The sequence below is a fragment of the Uloborus diversus genome, chromosome 4 (assembly GCF_026930045.1).
Source record: "Uloborus diversus isolate 005 chromosome 4, Udiv.v.3.1, whole genome shotgun sequence".
Classification (NCBI taxonomy): Eukaryota; Metazoa; Arthropoda; class Arachnida; order Araneae; family Uloboridae; genus Uloborus; species Uloborus diversus.
Window position 1 is genome coordinate 35,814,008 of NC_072734.1, and position 21,830 is coordinate 35,835,837.

At 31.6% G+C, this 21,830-nt stretch overlaps 1 protein-coding gene across 1 annotated transcript in view; it reads right to left on the reverse strand.

Moving 5' to 3' along the window:
* Positions 1 to 21,830, reverse strand: part of LOC129220323 (N-alpha-acetyltransferase 25, NatB auxiliary subunit-like) — a 72,646-nt gene that overhangs the window by 33,805 nt on the left and 17,011 nt on the right. The window contains 10 exon segments of the mRNA XM_054854722.1: positions 5,428 to 5,496; positions 6,244 to 6,362; positions 7,788 to 7,969; positions 9,443 to 9,526; positions 9,647 to 9,758; positions 9,844 to 9,924; positions 14,852 to 14,954; positions 21,054 to 21,109; positions 21,112 to 21,166; positions 21,168 to 21,247. Of these exon segments, the coding sequence (XP_054710697.1) occupies positions 5,428 to 5,496; positions 6,244 to 6,362; positions 7,788 to 7,969; positions 9,443 to 9,526; positions 9,647 to 9,758; positions 9,844 to 9,924; positions 14,852 to 14,954; positions 21,054 to 21,109; positions 21,112 to 21,166; positions 21,168 to 21,247 (941 nt within the window).

Sequence of the window (21,830 nt, forward strand, 5' to 3'; positions counted from 1 at the left end):
TGTTTAAAATGTTAATTTGCATCATTTATGAATGTGAATCTTTATTTTCTGAAATTAAAGTGAAATTTTCAGTTGATTATTTAAGTATAATTTTATTTATGTTTAAAAAAATGTTAACATGCTGAGAACGATTTTTAATAATATATTTAAGATATTAATTTGCATTTTTTAATAATGTGAATCATTATTTTCTGGAATTAAAGGGAAATTTTAAGTTGATTATTAAGCGTAAGTTTATTAATTTGTTTTTAAAAAGTGAACGCGTTGAGAATGTAACTGTATTACTCTCTTAATACTGTATTTAAGATGTTAATTTGCATCTTTTAAGAGAGTGAATCTTTGTTTTCTGGAATTAAAGTAAAATTTTCAGTTGATTATTTTAGCATAAGTTTATTAATTTGTTAACTGGGGTGCCCACCTGGGGGGGGGATGTTTTAGGGGTATTTTTCTCTCTTTTGGGGGCTTTCTATTTGGGGGGTATTTATGGTTTTTAGGGGGTGGGCCCTTGCTCTTAGAGACACCCCTGTATTTAAGATGCTAATTTGCATCTTTAGAGAAAGTGAATCTTTGTTTTCTGGAATTAAAGTAAAATTTTCAGTTGATTAATTTAGCATAAGTTTATTAATTTGTTAACTGGGTTGCCCATCTAGGGGGGGAGGGTGTTTTAGGGGTATTTTCTCTTTTTTTTGGGGGGGGAGCTTTCTATTTGGGGGTATTTATGGTTTTTAGGGGTGGGCCCTTGCTCTTAGGGGGGGCATCCCTGTATTTAAGATGCTAATTTGCATCTTTAGAGAAAAAATGTACCTTTATTTCTGGAATTAAAGTAAAATTTTAAGTTTATGGACAGCTCTTTACCATGGAATCGGACGAAGATTTGCAAAATTACGTGTATGCAGTATGAATTGGTGGACTGAGACGTTGCCGTCGCAACACACTGTCTCTGTTGCGATGGTAACGACTGAGGACGTGCAGAAAGTCACCAATATACATACTGTTTAAGGAAACTGTTAACGACATTGATTTAATTTAATTTGAATCTGTTGTTACTGAGGATACCTAGTCTACAAAACTGAAAAGAGTATATCTGTATAAATCATCAATGTCAGTTAGAAAATTGAAACGATGACTAAGAAGGTTCAAGACAAATCCACCAATGATGAAGCTGTTGAAAAACGAGACAAATACGCGCCAAGCTTTAGGTGATGTGGACATTGATATTGCAGACTGTTATCATCAGATGGCAAAATTCTCCGGTAGCTATCATTTGAGAGGAAGTCCTCCTGGTTGTCCTCTTGATATCCATATCTCCAACTGATCCAACATTCTGCTGTCAAAATGTACTAGAAATCTAAAAGCATACAACACGTATCTAAATTATATATCAACAGTTCTTCTTCCCCTGAATTCATTGAGGCTGCTGGGTTCATATGTATCTCTCATAGTTTGGTGTTCTAGCCACAGATAAGTCCCTCAACGAGTTCCGTAACAGATCATTTATCACAGTAGCTGCAGACATCAAGACTGATCTCTAACTCTGCTGTACCACCAGGTACATCTGTAGCTTGGAACTAAATGGTTAAATACCGGATTGGGGATTTGGGAAAGGAGGAATGACCATTTTGTGTCGAAACTCTCGGAATTGCATGTTGCTCCTGACAGAATCTTGAAGATGATTTAGACCGACAAGTGACCTTCCGGTCACTTGTAGAAAATCATCTTTAAACTACTCTGTCGCAAGCTTGCATTGCAAGGGCAGTTGCAAACGGAATCAAAACATTTATCCAGGATGATGGGGACGACGACGACATCTGTACATTAACATATTCTTAGAATAACTTTTCCACTGCTGGTGACATGATCCTTCCGCCTCGGAATAAAACCAAGATATCACCTTAAAGATGATATTTTCGTTTTTTAATTACTGTCAGTCCATATTCCATATAAACTTTCAAAATATGATTAATAATGTAATAAAAACTATAATTACAAAAAAATGCTGCTGGTCAGCTACATTTACCTTATTTCTATTATTAAAATTTTCAATACCATTCTGCAGCGTCACATACTCATTTCAATAAGAATAACGAAATTGAGTACATGCTAGAACTTCATAGTTTTTGATTGCTTGGCAGTTGGGTGTCCTTGTCACATGATTGCTGCACAAGATTCCTTGAGCGCCTGCTTGGCACACCCATTCTGAGACAAAGAACGAGATTTTTTTTTTGCCGAAAAGTATTGGTTTTCAAGAATGCATACCTAAAAACCACTGGGAATGTGATACGTATAAAAACAATTTCAAAATAAATTTAGTTAACTTTCACTTTTATTCGGAAAATTTTTCCTGCTGTTTCTGAGATATAACCAAAAACCACACAATTTGGCTCCCCCTTCCCACTTTTAACTTCCCCCCCCCAGGCTCGGGGACTTTCAATATGTTTATTATTTTACTAATTAATTACTCCTAACAAATTTCTTACTGAGGAAGTGCTGGCTTTCTGCATGTCCTCAGTTCACATTCATTAAATAATGCCATGGGTATGAAGCCAATTTATACTGCATATACGTAGTTCTGCAAATCTTCGTTCAATTTCTTGGTAAGGGGATGTCTATAAATGATGTTACACCTTTTCTTCAACATTTTTGACCCCCTCCGCATTTGTCACAAGGTACTTTTCACAAACTAATTCTTATAAACACATTTGTATTAAAAAATGCTTGATGTCACACTTCTTACTCTTTCCTTCCCCCTTATCACAGAGTCACAATTTCACGACGCCCTGTCCCCCTTAAACATCATTTGTGTTGTAGTAATCCACAAATACTTCTTCATTGTCCATCAGGATTGCCGAATTCATTGAAGAAAGAGGAAGTGCGTGATCCTTTCGAGTCAGTTTGAAATTTTTGAATGGCAAGTGTCATTTTTTGCCATGAAAGCGCGTGTTTGAAATTCTGAAACTTTAGATTGGTTGAATAAAATATGCCAAAATAGCATATCAAATTGAAGGAAATTTAAAGCTCTACAACTTTGTTATTGATAATTTTCATAAATACTGTTCCTGGAAGGCACTAGATGCAAATGTTTGACAAAAAGAGAGAATTTTTCAGAAAATCATCAACTTCAGCAGTTTACATTGATATAATCATCCAATTCTGTTTTTGGAAGTTTACATCTACTTCCATCGTGCAAACGATCAAATATGGTGACTAAGTGAAAATTTTAATAAGCATATTTTTGAATTTGTAGCATAAAAGTAGTTATAAATAATTAATAATCCTTAAAAAATTAAGGAAAATTAAGACAGAAGAGTCAGTTTTTAGCACATAAGCGTCTAAATCAATTAGAATAAAAAACTGTTCTGAAGATCAAATTTTGTATTTTTCCAGAAAATAAATACGAATTATCCAGAAAAAAAGGCACATTTTGCGTTGTTTTCAATAGTTTGCATTGCAATTTAATTAACATCCACTGCCTTTTTGGGGAACTTGGGCACTTAAAAAGTGTTGTGTACTTCTATCTTGGGAATGACCAAATATGGTGGCAATGCCCAAAAATAAGAAATAACTTTTTGAATTTTTCGCATGAAAAAAATGGAAAAATAATAAATATTCATGAAATTACAATTCAGTTGTGAAAAGTTTTTATCACATTCAGGTTCAAAGCAATGAGGATAAGATTGAGTTTGAAGAACAAAAGTTTTCATTTCTCAAGAAATTTATTTAAAATAATAATAAAACAATTTACAGCCCATTTAGTGTTATTTTCCTTAATTTGCAATTAAAGAAAACATCCAATTCTGCTTTGTTTTTGGAAACTTATGCATTTAAGATCGTGCCAACTAACATCTTGTGAATGACCAAAAATGGCAACTACGTTTCAAACATAGCGGAAAAGAATTTCCGTTAAAAAAAAAACGATTTTTCCTGATCGACCTTCCTATCTTCAGGTTGTGCTTCTGAAGCAGTAAATTGTATTTTTCCCTGTTGAATTTGTGCATATTTCCTGTTCCCCCGAGGAATTTTTTTCTTGGGAACTATTGAGGGTCAAAAATGGCGGCTGCGGAAGTATTTTTGGGTCGCCACTTTTTTTTTATTGCTTTCGTCATTTTGCCTCAAAGTTTTAAAGTTTTTTTTAAAGAAACATCGACAAAAATGAAGGTTAGATCGCTTACAACAACATTCCCTGGGAAAAATTGAGAAAAATTTTTTTGGGGGGCACATTAGGAAAATTCCCTGACTTTTCCCTGACATTTTTGACTATGTCATTTTCCCTGACAATTTCAGGTTTTGCCAGAGCGTACGAACCCTGATTAAATATCAAATTCCAACTGAATATTTGGCTGAATATCTGGTTAAAACTTCTTAAGTTAATATTCGTATATATATTTCTATTTTATGCCAATTTAACATTACGGCAGGGATCATTAAAATTTTAGAAACCGCACAGTGGGTGTGTTCCCATTTGTTGACACTACCCACCTAGGGCAGGAAAAAAGAGTTTATCCTTTAATAAAATTAACTGAAATCTTTCATAATAATGTTTTGAACATCTCAGGGAAAATAAAGAAAAATGGTCAACTGTTTTAAAGCAAATTAAAAAAATACAAATTTTACTTAAGTTCCTATTTTTGGGTACAAAAATTGGGGAGTTTTGAACAAGAAATTCAGACATCAGAAAAAGCCGTTTTTGTAATGTTGACATAAATTATCATTAAAGAGACCAAAATACTACCTCTAGCAATATTTATGGTTTTAAAGATAACTTTTTTTTTAAGAAAAATTTTAATTGGCAATCTACTTTGTGACCAACATGCTGAAAAAGGTTTTGAGAAAGACAAAGGTTTTCTCTATTTTGTGAAAGGTAAATGCATTTCCATTTAACATCTAACGTTGATTTACATTAAAAGTATTAACTTAAAATGAATAAAAAATAAAATGAATCATTCTAAAAGCAAATTAATATAGTAAATGACTAATGTGGTTTATATTTATCTGACTTTCTGCCTAAATTAATAATTAGTTTTTTCCTGATAATAATAATCATAGCAACATATTATGTTATAAATAAAGAATCTTGTGGAACAACAAATGTTCCTGCACTATAATTTACCATTATTACAATAACTAATTTAATTGAAGAGATTTTAAACAATATTTAATATTTTGTATGACGCATAACTTTAAATATTGAAATTCTGCAAAATTTAATATTCAAGCGTTTAATTTATTTGTTATTAATCACATTTTTAATTATAATTTTTTCCCCTGGTTATTGTTTCATATTGAAATGAGTGTGTAACAGGTTAATGTAATATGTTATAAGATAAAAGATAATTTTTTTTTTTTTTCAATTTTGTAACAATAGCACATATCATAAATCATCTATACTCATTACAATATCAGAAAAATAAAACATTTTAAGTTACTTACATCTTTTGGAAGCTTAATATCTTCTGTATTATTTTCTTTTACTAATGATAAATTTATTTTTTCAATCAGCTGTATAAAAGAAAAATATTTAGTGAGTAATGAAAAATCTGTTTTACAAAGCAAATCAAAAATTTTAATAGAAGAGGTTTCTTTAAGTTCGAAAAAACAAAACGTATGACCTAGAATATAGTAATATCTAAATGCTAAATATTCTGATTTTTCAAGGTACACTCACAATCTCAAAATTTTCGCAACATACACTCTTTAAACTAATAAAAGTAATCAATTGACCACCACTGCAATGGAGACCCCAATAGCAGATTTTTGTAATAATTGCCAACCATAAAAAATTTTATAAGAGATAAATTACATAATGGAAATCACTAAAACCAAGGAATCATTGAAAATGTTATTAGTAAATATTATTAAAACTCTTATTTCCTTAAAATTATCTTTGTATAAATATTCATAACTCATTCAGTTTTGTAAATAATTTAATGCATTTTGTTTCAACTGTTAATTTATTTTTGTTTAATTGTCAAAACTTATGTTAAAAATTATTTACATGTTAGTGAAAGTCTTCTGTTTATTGTATCTTATTTATAGTTCTACATCTGGCATAAAAGATGTTGTTGATTGTGGATCCAGAGCATATTGAGTTTGATGAGAAGAATGCAGTCGCTCATTGCTTGGAAAAAATAAACTAGACAGAGTAAAAAATTTGCACGTTTTCTTTTCACAGAGTAAATCTGTTGAAAGGGATTAAGATATCCCTACCAATTGTATCAGAAAATAGAAATGTGTGTAATAACTCACCATTTTCACATCTTCATGTTTAACAGCATGTATACCAATGACATGAGAAAGGTCTAGGAAACAGCTTGATTTTGTACCAAATTGATCATAAAATTTTATTAATACATCAACCATAGTACCTGCAAGAAGGAAAGCAATTTTTTTTAATACTTTGCTTACTCATTCTTTTCAGGCAGTATATTAACATTACTTTTAACTGTATTAATCAGCACATTTTCAGGAGCAACATTTCATTGGCTAAACAACTAAAAAAAAAAAATCTTATACTGCAGTTTTGTATGTTGATTTACACATTACCTGTCGTGACCAGATATTTCTTATTTGCATTTTATTTAACTTATGTTGATGTGTTACTTTTGATTAGTTCTAACTTCATTCCATACCAGAGGAACTTTTCTTATTAAACATCAGTAGTATCTGGTAGAAAATGTGTTAAATAAACTATAGTTTGTTTTATAATTTAAAAGAAATAGATTCAGGTATACATAGTAGCCGGTAGATAATGTGTTAAGGAAACTACTTTTTTTTAAACATTTTAAAGAATTATGCTGCTTAAATGCAGTATTTTAAAATAATAATAATAATTTTATGAACCCAAGACACTTTTTCTGCTCATATATTACAAAATAATAAGCACATCTTGATTTTATTCAAAACATGAAATGATTATTAAAATAAGAAATGAAATAAGCCAATTTAAAGTAACATAGGTTAAAACAACTTCCATTATTCAAAATGATTGAAAAATTTACAAGATGCAAAAGGATTGAAAGTTAAAGCATAGCAGACTATTTACGACAAATACTGGGAATTCTTTAGACCCCTCTTTTACTTATCTGCTTCTTTTTAGCTTTCAAAGATGAAAAAGATTGCATCTGCTATTTTTTTCTGGTAGTTCATGTTTTTGGATAATAAAATCAAATTTTTGGTGCAAAAATGGCAATTTTGTATCAGGCTGTATCAGAAATTGAAAATTGGCAGATTTTCCACCCCTGCAGCCTGGAGGAGATACGGTTACAGACAGAAGCGCACAGGTTTTAATAGTATAGATAAGGGCAGTTATCACCAAAAACCTCTCCCAGAAGGAAATTTAGAGCTAAATAAGTATAATTACTTTTTAAGAATTACATCATATAATCATATATTTAATTTTAAAAAAAACCCAAATCAGCAAATGGAAGTTTTTTTTTTTTTTTTTGTTTTTTTTTTTTTTTTTTTTTTTCCAGTTTTTAAAAAGGTGGTTTCATAATATATTTATGAACTAGCTAGAACTTCATTTTATAAATTAATTTACTCAATGTGAAAAAATAATTTAAAAAGAAACAAAGGAAGATGAGGTAAGACTAATAAATTTACTATACAGTCAACTTTTGACAACTCGAACATTCCTTGATCTCAAAGTTTTCATGGAATCCCAAACTCTTGAGAAGGCAGTAGGAACTTTCCATAACCCAAACCACTAATAACAGCTGGTTCCTTGAGACTGTGTTATCAAGGGTTAACTGTATATTGTAAAGTAAAAAAGCATGTATTAAATTACATACCTATTCTATTTGCAAGAGGATCATTCTTGATTAAAAGTTGGTTCAATAAATCAATTTGAGCTAAATAGGGACCTCTTAATTTTCTTCCATCTCTGGCTCCATTTTGTTCCTCAACAAGAGCTTCTAGAAAGTCCACTGCCATTTCAAAAGTATAGTCAACACAATCTTCAGGACCATCAGAACTAAAAATGTAAAGATTCTTTAACTTTACAACTTTAAAATAGGCTACAATCATACAAAAACAAAAATGTAACCAGAATTTTTAGCATAATATCAGGAATTGAAAAATATTTTAAGGTAAAAGGTTAATACTTCAGCTAAGTTAAAAGTATTATTTAAAACAACCCAAAGTTTAAAAAAAGAAGAAAAAAAGCTGCTGTTAAGAACATTTCAAACAGGAATTATGTAATTATTGTAGTCTACTAAAAAAACTGGAAAAATATTTTATAAAAGAGAGGAAGAGAGAGAGACCTATTAAAATCTGACTTTGCAGGGGCAGTAAAAAGCTTAATATGTTGCTTCTATTTCACTTACTGGTTTTTGAATAGGATACTCAAGTTTGTGTGAATCATGCTATTTAGCCCGTCAGTTAAAAATTTTCCAGTCTGGTAAGACAAAGGTGTGGCATTTAATGCATACTATAACAAAAAAGAGCAAAACTCCTGTCAACAAATTCATAAATACATTAATTTCTCATGGCCCGGGTGGGAGGCAAACATTCCTCCCCTAACTAAAAGGCTTGATGCTAAGCTACTATTATTAAAATAATACAAATAATTAAGTTAAGAAATATAAAGGAAAAAGTAAAAACTTTATGCTGCATCAGAAATAAATATTATCTAGTACGCTGTACTGAAAATGAAAATGTAAAATAAAAGCAATGGTACTTTTTAAATGATTTTATCCACTATCAGAGAATGTATAAAACAAACATAATCAATGACACAAAAAGTATGAAAAATAGTTCCAAGGTAGAAATGTTATAAACAAAGCATGAGCTACTTCGTTTGGCAATTTACTATTGCTAACAGATTTCATCGCAAAATATTGCAATACTCAACAGTCACCAAAATAAATTATTTTGAAATTGTTAAGCGAGATACTTGATTACCAAGCTCACGACCTTTTAAACATTCCTCATTCGCATATAATTATTAGGGGGTAACATGGGACTTTAAAATTTTGTTGTTATTTTGAAAGAAACTTAGTATTTTTAATGCATACAAGATTATATTATTTCCATAAAGAGAAATAAAAACAAATTTTTTTGCTATAAAAAAGGAAACTATGAGGAAATTCAGGGAACACTTTTTACAAAATAAAATCTTGTACAAATGGAAAGAAAGTCATGATCAAATCTTAACAGATTTTAACAAAAACTGAAACTACTTACATGTTGGTTTGCAATGAATGCAGAAAATGATAACTGATACATTAATTTTATAATGAGGTTTTTAACTAGTTACAAATGCAATGAATTTGTTCATTTGACTTATTATGTTTTTGTACAAAAATGTTCAGATTTTTTTTTCCTAGTCTTGTTTAAAAATTTTATCATAAAAATAAAGTCAGAAATTATTTAAAAAAAAAAAAACATTCATATTAGAACAAGTAGCCAGAATACCAATTTTAAAAACAAAAAATAAAAATGTTACTTGTTGCTTTCTGGTTTCCATCCATTATCAACCAAGTAGTTAACAGATTTGAAGTACTCTGTATAGTAAGACCATTGATCAGGACTGAAAATAGAAAAAAAGAGATTAATAAAAATACCATAAAAAATGCATAGTTTATCACCAACTAAAAAACTCTAAAATTTAAAAATACCACCCAAAACTTTTTTTTTTTTTTTAACTCACTTTCCTAGAATGAGTTTTTTGTAGGCTTGATTAGCTTCAGGCCATTTTTCTAACTTGATCAAAAATTCAGCTTTCCTTTTGGGTAAAACGTCTTGATAAGGAGATAACTTTTCTGTAAAATAAGGAGATCTCTGAAGAAATTTTGTAGGAAAACATTTTATATGTTCTTTTCTTGCCCAAAATATAGTGCATTTTACCTTGTAAAGGGCCCTCTATTACTTCAATTGCTTTTTCATATTTTTCTTGCTGTTCAAGTATCATCAAATACAGTTGAACTTCTGTGGAAAAAAGAAAAAACAAATTGTTGTGTTCATAAAAGATAAGTTCACAGTCAAATTATACAAAATGATTTTCGGGGAAGTAAAAAAATCAAAGCTGAATATTTCAAATACAAAAATTTTTTAAGCTTATTAATTTTGTTTCATGAACTATTATGCTGTCAGACTTGCCAACTTTTCAAAACTGGCATCATAACTATTCGCGAAGCATTTAATAAAACCAAGACAAATTAATTAATGTAATATAACATTAGACTGTGCATGTGTAATACTAACATAAGAATATGATTTTAAAATTTTTTTTATGTAAATGCAATATTTAAATAAACTAATTACAGCAGTTTTCACATTAAATTGCATTTTAGTTTACGGAAAATATACAAAATCTAACTAAATTTGAAAATGAACATTCATATAATATTACCAATAGTAATTTTTTTAGAAGTGTATAATAATAACCTGAAACAGTTTCCCTTCCTTGAAAAGATATTTACTTTTTCAATCTCTCAAAAGTCAAGTTGGGAGTAAAACTTTTTTAAAAGTTCAAGTCCAATCAATAATGTATCAAATAATGAAACCACATATCAATTTACTGCATTGTGCAAACTTTTATGAAACATACACACAAATGCTGATGTTAGAAGAAACTTCAAATTATATATAAAAAAAAAAACTATTTGCCTAGGTGCTGTACTACTATTTACATTTGAAAAATATTTTCAAAATCAGCAACTTCAGCATGTGAAGATAATGCAGCTTAATTTAATGAAGCAGCAGTGGCTTTTTTTTTTTAATCATTAAAACACTATTTTCGGCCGCTTCTACATTTCTCAAATGGACCCCTCCAGCCACATGGCGACCTACATCGTTTCGACCGCTGTGAGAAATCACTAAGCCACTCACCAAATCTCGCAATGCATATTGTCCCCCTTTCTTTATCAGAAATTTTAAACAATTATTCTTTGCTTTTTCCCAGACTCCATTTGTACAACGCGATACAAAATAGTGATACAAAATAAACACACGTCGTGTTTCAGAACTCGTTCCATGCCGCCTCGTTCTTTACCCACGGATCGAAAAAATCCCTGGAGTGGACCAATGAGCTTACAGAAACAAAGCTGGGAGTGGCTAGTGTTGCCAGATTCTTCCAGAGAGCAAGCAGATTGAAATGAAACAACTTCCTTCTGCAGCCAGCTAGGGGTGAAAAATTACCTATTCGGCGATTTTGACACAATCTGGCAACCGCAGCCACATAAATGATCTGAAGAAAAGACAAGGCAAAATGGCCAGTTGTGTGTAAGAGGTAGCTTGGGGGGGGGGGAGGATTTATTTGGCTACTTTTCAAGCGAATCTGAGGGGTTTTTTTTTTGAACTAAGTTATGATTTGATTGAAATATCCCTTCCAAAGCAAACCGTAACTAAAAACCGTAAAAATCAGGAGTCTATCCATAAGCCCGCAAAGTTTAAGTGACATCAGTAAATTTTACGGATAATCCGTAAAAAGTTGGCAAGTCTGTGCTGTACAGCAAAATCTTGCTGTAATGATGTCCTCCAAAGCAGAATACTACTAAATTTGAGACGTACGTCGCAGAACAGATGCCTGAGCTGCAGGACAATTCTGTTCAAATGAGAGAGGAAAATTTTCTGCAGAAATTCTAGATTTGTGTGAAATTTCTGCGGAAAATTTTCAGTTTTTGGAGATTTTTCTGCAAATTTCTTCCAACTCAAAATAGAATTTTGCACAAATTCTGCAGATTTCTTTAAATTAGAAGAAAATCTAAAATTCTCGGAAATTAGGATAATTCGCCGGAAAGCTAGTGAAAAATGTTGTATTTGATGTCAGTTTAAGGAACTTCAGATTTTCTTTGAACTCAAAGAAATCTGCAGAATTTGTGCAAAATTCTATCTTGAGTTGGATTCATTTTCTGCAGAAATTTCATATTCTAAATCTGAAAAGTTTCTGATTTTTCTAGTGTTTTTGGTTTCCCTTTTCCTTATTTTTCCCAACCGATTTTCATCCACTGCAATTCACTCCATAAACGTATGTTTTGGGAAACATGCCAACATTGAAGCACGTCCGTCACCAAAAATTGCTTGTCTTGTGTAAGATTTCAATACTTTTCCATCCTGAAAATATTTCAATTATTTAGGAAGTTTTGAAGTGTTTTATTATGTGCTACCCTAACTCATCCTCGACTCATTTTGTTTAATATTTTAATAATTTATTAACATTATTTCAATTGCTCTTTCATACTATGTAAAATTAACTTAAAAAAACGTGGTTTGAAACCCTAGATACGGATTTTTATAAAATTTCGTATCTTAGTTTTTTATATACATTTTATAAAGCATATTAATTATTTTTGGATAATTTCAATCGGTTTAGGTTCCACAGAAACGCAGAGCAACAGTCAAGTTTAAAAAAATTTAAAATAACCTCCTGTGTGAAACAATTTTGATTTAATGCTCCCGTTTTGTGGGAAAGGTCACGTCGGTTGCTTGTGTATACAATGCCTGAAGTACTTGCAGAACAATTTTGATCAAATGATTTTATGTTGCAGAACATTGTTAAGTATTCTGCTTTGGGGATAATATCCAATAATAGTATTGTGAATCCTATGAATTTCCATACAGTATATTGTAACTCATCCCTTCAGTTTAACGACATTCTTCAGATTTAACTTTGTAAAATAATTACTATTTCCACTATCCTTCTCAATGATGATTCAGTTTCAAACATCAGACAAAAAGAAAAAAGAGAGAGAGTAATGATTAGGAACAGTCTACAAATGATATCACACTTCGCTTTGAAAGGCAAAGCGTGAAATTGTGATGGGGGGGGGGGAGTACAAAAAGTATGATATTACACATTATATTTGTGAAAAAGATATGTGACATGCAACACTTTGTGACAAAAGGGGAAAAAGGGGAGAGGGGTCAAATATATTAAAGTGAAACATCATTTATGGACAGTCCTTTTCCATCTCTCTTGCCATAAAATTCTCTTTAGTGACTGGTGAAAGTTGATTTAAAAATGGTAAATTCCATGTCAATTTTGAGATCCTACTTACTATTTCAAGTACTTGAGTATCACCGTCTTTTTGTGCACCCCACATCATGCTTCTCTCATCAGACATGGATCAAATATTATGTTAAACAAGATATTTTCTAAAAGCCTTTCTTTCTTAACATCCCGTTACTTGATTTTCTTTAAATTCACTTTTTTTTGGGGGGGGGGGGGAGTAATTCAAGATCTGCGCTTCACAAGATCAGAGAAAGATCATTTTTAAATGTAAAGAATTGAAGCATAAAATAAAACAAGCCAATAAATTTCAGGTAGCATATGGTAAAATGCTAAAATAGCTGAATCAATGATTTTTAAAAGAGCCCCAGTCTCACTAAAAATAATGCAGTTGACTACCTATCTAAAATCTTCAATTCAATTGAAATAAATATTTACAAGATCAAAAAGGATTGCAAAGTGTGTGCTTGATGGTTTCCTAAACATCAGTGTTTACCTATATCTGTTTGACACTATGAAAATTCAATTAAATTGTTTGAATCTTTTTCAAAAGTACAAAAAATGTTTTTCTATCTTTAAAAAAAATAAAATATTTTCCACAAATGCTCGAATTTTCCTCCATTCTTCAAAGAGCTGATTTCCTTTTCTAAAATATTTAAAATGTAGACATCTGTCAAAAAAGTGTCATCCTTGCATGCATTTGAAAAAAAAAAAAAGAAACAAGTGAATACTTTTGTAAAATACAAAATAACTATACATTTTTTTAAAGAAATACTTACTTTAAAAGTAAAGCATATAACTCATAAAATTGTATTGTGAAATTTATACATTACTGGCCATTAAAATTGCTACACCAGGAAGAAATTGCCAGAATGAAACTAAATTTTACACATGTGATAACAAAATTGACATTAGAAAGTGATTGCAAAATAAAAGCAAATTGATCATTAATTGTTGGAAAAATCTCTAAATGAATGGAGGTTTAAGTACCCTGGTAAGCCACCTCTAGCGTGAATGTACGTTGTACGAAGTGATACAATCGAGAATTGAGGCATAGCAGTCTCCTACAATATCCTATGTCATCTCGTGCCACAGTTGCTGTAAACGAGCCACTCATTCAATCAAACTCATATGCATGTGTTGGCACTCATGACAGGGCTCCCAGGAGCCATTTTTTTTAACATGACAATACTTGTTCACACACAGCAAGGGTGTCAAGGGACTTCCTCCTCAACATTATCACTTTCTCTGATCTGTGCAATGCACTGATTTGTCACAAATCGAGCATATCTGGGATCACTTGAGATGGTAAATTGGCCATCTTGTAAGTTTGATCGAATTAGTGGCTCGTTTACAGAACTGTGGTACGAGAGGACATAGGACATCGTACAAAACTTCTGTGCCTCAATGCTTGACTTATCGACTCTTACATTCATGTTACAGGTGGCGCAACAGGGTGCTTAAACCACCTTTCACGTGGGATTTTTCCAGTAATAAATGATCATTTCGCTTTCATTTTGTAATCGTTGTCTAATGTAAATGTTCCCATCACGTGTGCAAAATTTTGTTTCATTCTAACAACTCCTTGGTGTAGCAGTTTTAATGAACAGTAGTGTTTTCTTTTATCTGTTTAAATGCTGAGTACAGGAGGCTTTTTTAGCATTAACTTTTCTTTAAACTAATGATTTAAAATCAGTACACACTATTTTAGTTTAATTTAAGACACTTACAGATTTAGTAAGTTACAACTTAAAATTGGAGGAATTATGAACAAAAGTATGATTTAATACTATTACTTAAAGACAAGGTCAAATACTAAATTTGAAAGTTAACACTATGAAAGTTCAGAGATTTAATAGGCATTTCTACTTGAATTGAAATAACTTTTCAATTTATTATACAAACCAGCTTCAGCCTCCAGTTTATTTTCACTGACAAATTTTTCTGTCATTCGTTCAGCTAAAGGTAGCAACATCTGTTTAGCAAGCTTTTCTTCAGCAACATTAGCCTAATGGTAAACACATTAACTTAAACAGAATTGTAAGTACTAAGTACAAAAAATGCTATGGAATAAAACACAAAATTTTGTTTCTAATGGAAAACTTGATTTAAGCTTTTACTCTTAAAAATGACATTTTGCTAAAAAAAATAATAATGCAAAATTGATAATCAACAAATAAAAATAAACATACTTTCATACAAATTTCAACAATGACTTTCAGTGAATGATGAAAAGTTTGTATAAACTTAAACTACATCAAAACTAAATATCGGCACTTTTGAATAACAACCAGTATTCTACAGACTTATTAGTGGCTGTTGTTTTTGCTAGATTTTTTTTTTATTTTTCAAATGCCTAACTAGTTCCATTTTATACAAAGTGAGAAAAATATTACGTGAATATTGACAAATTTTAAAATAGTTCAATTAATAGGATTAGTCATGAAATAAATATAAATTTTTACATGTTGACTCTCTATAAGTCCTAACAAACTGATAAATCTGGATTTTTTTTTTTTTTTTTTTTTTTTGAATGACTTTTCATGACTAATGCCAAATTTCACGATGAAAATTCATTGATTCATATATTCTATTACTACCCCAAACGTTCTTAAGCAATTTTTAAGCCACCTTTAACTTTCTAAAAACTTAATGAACCTAACATAAAGACTGATGCAAATTAATGATCAATTTAAAAGAGGTGTTGTTTTGAATCAACTTGGATGAAAACTGCATTGAAACTGAGTGAAAAGAGGCAAACTAATTAGTCTGCAAGTTCTCTTACATACAGTGGCTCCCAAAAGTGTTCGTAACACCTTGAAATTTTGTAGTAAAACAAAATAATGCAAAACTGAATTTGAATATGAAGTCTAATTTTTTTTTCTTCACATCATTCCTATGCCATTCTAAATGAAACTCAGTAATTTTTTTCAAAACATTGCCAGATTTTAATTTTGAAATTTGTCAAAAAACGAAGAGATATAGAAAAAAATATGCCACAAAAGTCATCGTACACTGAAATATTTTCGTATAAAATTCATGGTTAAAATTATCACATGACAGTTTTTTTTAATTATTTTTGCATTGTGTTGACACTGAAAAGTCATTTGGCTTTATTTTTTTGTTTATTTATTATCCTTTTATTCTGCTAATTATTTTAAAATGGCTGTTATTCGTAAAAAAACACACAAACAACCATACAAAATTTGATTGTTTTTTCTTCACAGTAGCCGTAAATTGGTTTGAAATGTCTCCAAATTAGTTAATTTATACCATTCTATAGAGAAGTGCATGATAAAATGCTTTAAATGAAAGAATCAGATCAAAAACAAGGTAAGAAAAGGTCAACCGCCACAGTTAACAAATTGTAATCTGAGATTTACAGTTAAAAAATTTATGAAAAATACACATTGGAGATGCTGTAAAAGATTCTGCAGCAATTTAATGAAACAATTTAAGTTTAATTTTAACCTAAAATTGTTTTCCAAGTTCTCTGATTAGCTGAATTAAATTGGACCTCCTCCAGCAGAATTTATTTTGTTCATGCAAATAAACTGAAAGCTCACACTTTTCGTCGTAAAATTAATGATAAATAAGCTCAAAACATTATGGAATACATCTTATTTACAGATAAAAATTAATTTAACAGTTTTGGTTAAATTGTTGTATAATCGTAAATAGAAGGAAAAAATTAGGAACTTAAATCTTAAGAACTTAGTTGGACCAGTTAATCAGGACAGAGAAGGTGTTCTTGTGTGAGGGTGCATATCAGCATCAGGACTAGGTAGTTTGGAATTTTTTGATGAAATAATGAATCATGCCGTTCATTTAAGTATTTTAAAAACAAATTTTAAACTATTAGACCAAAATTTGGTAATCAGAAGCAATTTTTTTTCTTTTTTTGTACCAAGATAGCAATAAGACGCACACAGGTTTCAACTTTTGAGTCTGGTGCCTCAAAAATTGTCCTTAAGCTTAGAAATATCATCAATCTCAATTACCAGGGTTAAATGTAAGTGTAACATATTTAGAGATATCTGGAGGCTAGATTATGAAAATATGGCTTTGAAACGAAAGAGAGCTCAAAGCAGTAAGACTTGATGTGTAGTTGAACACTTACTCAGAAACTAAACCAAAAAAAGAAAAAAAAAAACAGTGAAACCTATTCGCAGATATTCAAATGTAGTTGTGGAGTTTGAGTGATAGTTTACTAAATAATAACTTAATAAAAAGTTAGATTATTCAACAATATATAGACATTTTTTAAACTGTACCAAGACTTTTGTGAGATAAAATTTCCGGCACTTTTTGGTTTTTGATTTTTAAAAAAATAAGTTTTAATATGTTATTAAAATTTTTCATGTAATTTTTGTTAAAAATAGATCATAGATCTTATAATTCAATACATATTCTGAAATATTAATTTTAACCAATAGATAGGGGCCTATTTCATTGAAAGTCGTAGGTGTACGAACACTTTTGGAAGACACTGTAGATGTGATTGCTGGGGGGGGGCTCACATTTTGTTCTTCCAGAATTCCATATTTCAAAATTTAAAATCTCGGAGCTCTTTTCATTGATAGAAAATACTTGAATTTTAATATTTTTCCCAACTCAAGAACACATGTTTTAATAGAATATCAGTTTTTTTTAAACATTATTTACTGGGGACTGCTTCCCCTTAGTTTTTTTTAATTACTTGTTGTTTAAGTGATTTACTAGCTTCCTACAAACATACCGCATCTAAATGTTACCCACTAAAATGTTACTGAAACATTTTACAGCATTTCTAAAATTGAATAGCAATCTTTAGACATTTGGTACTGATTTTCGATATTACTTACTACTTACTTATTCCTAAACTAGCAAAAATACCCGGCGTTGCCTGGGTCAGAAATAAATGTAAGAAACAATCGTTACTTCCTTTCGTTTTCTGTTTTAACTGAAAGAACTCAAAACATATCACTTTGACGTGACTAAAAATCGAGCTTCTTCCTTACCCATTAAAGTAAAATAGCAATAAGTATAAAGAATGAACGAATATTCATTTAGAAACGAAAGCACAAATTTAAGCATATAAAAATTTGAAGAATTCTCAAAACATGAACTAACAAAAACAAAGATCACTGAAAAAAACTATGCGCTTTATTTAATTAAATAGTACACACTCAAAAGAAAAAAAAAGCTCTCTACAATGTTTCTTTAAGGATGCAAAAAGTAGAGTCTCCAAATGTTTAAACGACTTTAAACTCATGTCTACTCCGGAGAAGCCTTGATTCAAAAATTTCATTATGATTACTTTTATTATTGCTGTTGTTAGGCAAAGAATTTTTGTAACAATGGGTTCTATATTCGCAACGTAAAAGCTTGAATACGCTACCTTGCGGTGATTACCAATACTAAAGAAAAAGGTAAAACATTCCATTCCATGAGTTTTCTTTGGGGTAAATTTCCGGCTTCAAGCAGTTTGTGGTGTAATGTAATTTCAGAAGATAAAAAAGAAAGCTTCGCACAAATACGATGAAAAAGTACTGCCATTCACTAAACGTCAAAGCAAGTTATAAGTTATGGGCATTTGTTTGTTTCACCTTTTTTTCATCCGCCATTAGACAGTGGCTGCTGCGCCCCCTATAATTTATTGGCGTTGCGAATTTAATTATTTAATGGGGAAATGATATGAAATTTACTGTTTTCCACCATAACTTTTTACAACTAAGTTTTTAAGGAACAAATTACAGCCTAAGTAGCTCCCTCATAATGTATCTATCTATGGTGAAAAAATGGTTAAAATCCGTCCAGTAATTTGAAGTTTACCCTGTACATCCGGACAGAGATTAGCCCTTTATGTATAAAGATGAGGATGCAATTCCTAAGAAAGCAATGTCATGCTTGCTCCAGAGAGGCCTTGATTCAAAATTTTCATTGTGATTACTTTTAATATTGCTGTTGTTAGGCAATGAATTTTTCTAACAATGGGTTTTATATTTAATCATAACATGGGGAAATTACATGAAATTTACTATTTTCCACCATAACTTTATAAAACTAAGTTTTTTAGCAATAAGTTATAGCCTAAGTTGTTCCCTGATAATGTAGCTATCAATGGTGAAAAAATGGTTAAAATCCATATAGTAGTTTTGAAGTTTACCCCGGACATCCGGACAGAAGTAGCCCTTTATGTATAAAGATAAGGATGCAACTCCTAAGAAAGCAATAAATATCATGCTTGCTCCAGAGAGACCTTGATTAAAAATTTACATTATGATTACTTTTAATGTTACTGTTGTTAGGCTGTTCCATCATCTACCACAGTCAAATTTTGGGTAGTAGAATTTAAATTGTGGCCGTACCAGCTTGGTGATGATGAACGTTCAGGTCGGCCCAAAACTGCTACCACTGACGAAAACATCGCCAAAGTTCATCAGATGGTGCTGGATGACCGCAGATTGAAGGTTAGGGAGATAGCAGAAGCTATGAATATCTCCAAGGAACGTGCTTGCCACATTTTGAACGAAGAATTGGGCATGCGCAAGCTGGCTGCACGTTGGGTGCTGCGTTTGCTCACTTTGGACCAGAAACGGGTTCGAGTATGAACAGTTGCAATGCTCTGTTGGCGCTATTCCGGCGCAACAAAACGGAATTTTTCCGACAACTGATCACTGTAGATGAAACCTGGATCCACCACTACCCCCCTGAAACAAAAACGCAGTCAAAACAGTGAACTGCAAAGGGAGAACCAGCTCCAAAAAAGGCCAAGACAGTTCCTTCTGCTGGAAAAGTGATGGCAACTGTTTTTTTGGGATAGCCATGGAATTATATTCATAGACTATCTTGAAAAGGGTTAAAACGATTACAGGAGCATACTATGCGATCCTACTTGATAAATTAAAACAATGAAATTGAAGAGAAAACGGCCTCATTTGAAAAAAGTCCTTTTTCATCAAGACAATGCTCCAGCACACACCTCAGCAGTTTCAATGGCCAAAATCCATGAATTGAAATATGAACTGATTGAGCACCCACCCTACTTACCAGACCTGCCCCAAGTGACTTTTTCTTGTTCCCTAAGCTGAAAGAAGCTCTTGGGGGACAAAGGTTTTCCTCAAATGAAGAGGTAATCGACTTCGTGAACAGTTATTTCGAAGAGAAAGACTCATTGTACTATTTGGATGGGTTAAAAGGATGGGTGCATCGTTGGATCAAGTGTGTGGACTTACAAGAGGACTATGTTGAAAAATAATAGTCAACTTGGAAGGTAAATATTGTTTTTCTCGTTAGGTCGGAAACTTTTCAGACAACCCTCTTATGGTTAAAAAATGGTTAAAATCCATCCAGTAGTTTTGAAGTTTTACCCCGGACATCCGGACAGAGATTAGCCCTTTATGTATAAAGATTCATGACAATATAAAGCATGCTGAGCCGAAAATGTAGTTTAAAATATAAGCGTACGTTTTCTAGCAAATTCCTGTATTTTTCTCTTCAAAACTAAATGACTAAAAACGTGGAGAATAAGTATGAAAGCGGATTTTGTCATATCTGACAGCTAAAATTGCAAAATTACATTAATCAGAGGAAAAGTCATGCTTATGGCCTCTACTACAGAAATATAAAGTGTAAAAAACAATAAAAAATCACAGTAAAAATTGATAACCCAGAGCTAAAATCACATAGTAATCAAAATCAGGCTAACTTTGCAGAAGCAAAATGCAAACAAATTTTGAATTACGTAAAAAGTCAAGGCTGGCATGTAAAAAAAGGTAAAACATGTACCTTTTACGCCTAATCTGTAAAAATATCAAGAATCTAGTTTAAAAATATTTTTCAAGCATTAAATACTTAAAAAATCAGGAACAATTTTAAAAATTACAAAAATGCAGGAGGAATGAGAGAAAAAATGGTCAGCGGAAGGGTTGGCATAAAAGTTGGACCCTCGCACCAAAAGCAGTTTGTTTGTCTACATGTACAGAGTAAAATTTTTCTTCAATAATAAAATACAGCCATGAGTACATCTTAATATAGCCATAGTTTTCCAACAATCTCCGGCAGTCATATTTGACACAAAGAGAAAAAAAACTAATGAAAGTATAAGGAAAAGTAAAATACAAACCTGCATGACAATACTCATGATTGCCCAAAAGTAATATGGATTTTTTGGCTTTAATTATACAGGGCCATTGCTGTTTGCTGTTGCTTCTTGTAATCTCCATTACGCACATGGGACGATGAATAAATGTGACAACAATTCTTCATTCTGAGGATCCTTTTTGGTAGCTCTTTCATAGGCATCCGCAATCAATTGAGCTTATATAAAGCAAATAACTTGAATAAGAGAAGCATATTGGCTAACATAAACCAGAAATACATGCTGTTGTATTTTATGAACGTTCATTAAAAGCCACAACATAAAACAGTTACAAGCCAGAGCAAGAGTTGCAGTTAAATCATAGGGGATACTATTTATAGATTACACACAAGCATCAAGTTTGCAGTTAAAGCTGGTATGTAAATCACATAAAACACATGTAAGAATAACGGTTGAATGTAACATATACATAACCAGGGACACCAGCACCATTGCCCATCGGCCTCTGCAGGCACGGCTCCGAGCACTGCCCCCTGGAATCCGTTTCTCCTGGTCGATGGCGTCCATGTCCTACACACACGCGCGCACACACACACAGGCTCATACACACAAGCCTACATGCATACACACAGGTCTACGCACACGCACAAGCGTACACATGCACGCACGCGCGCCTACACATACACACACGCCTGCACACACAACTATTCACCCGTAATCGCCCAGGAGGAGTGGTAGGCTTGGGGGGAGAGGAGCTGTTTCATAGAAATAATAACGCCCCAATGAGTAGGGCCCTGTCGC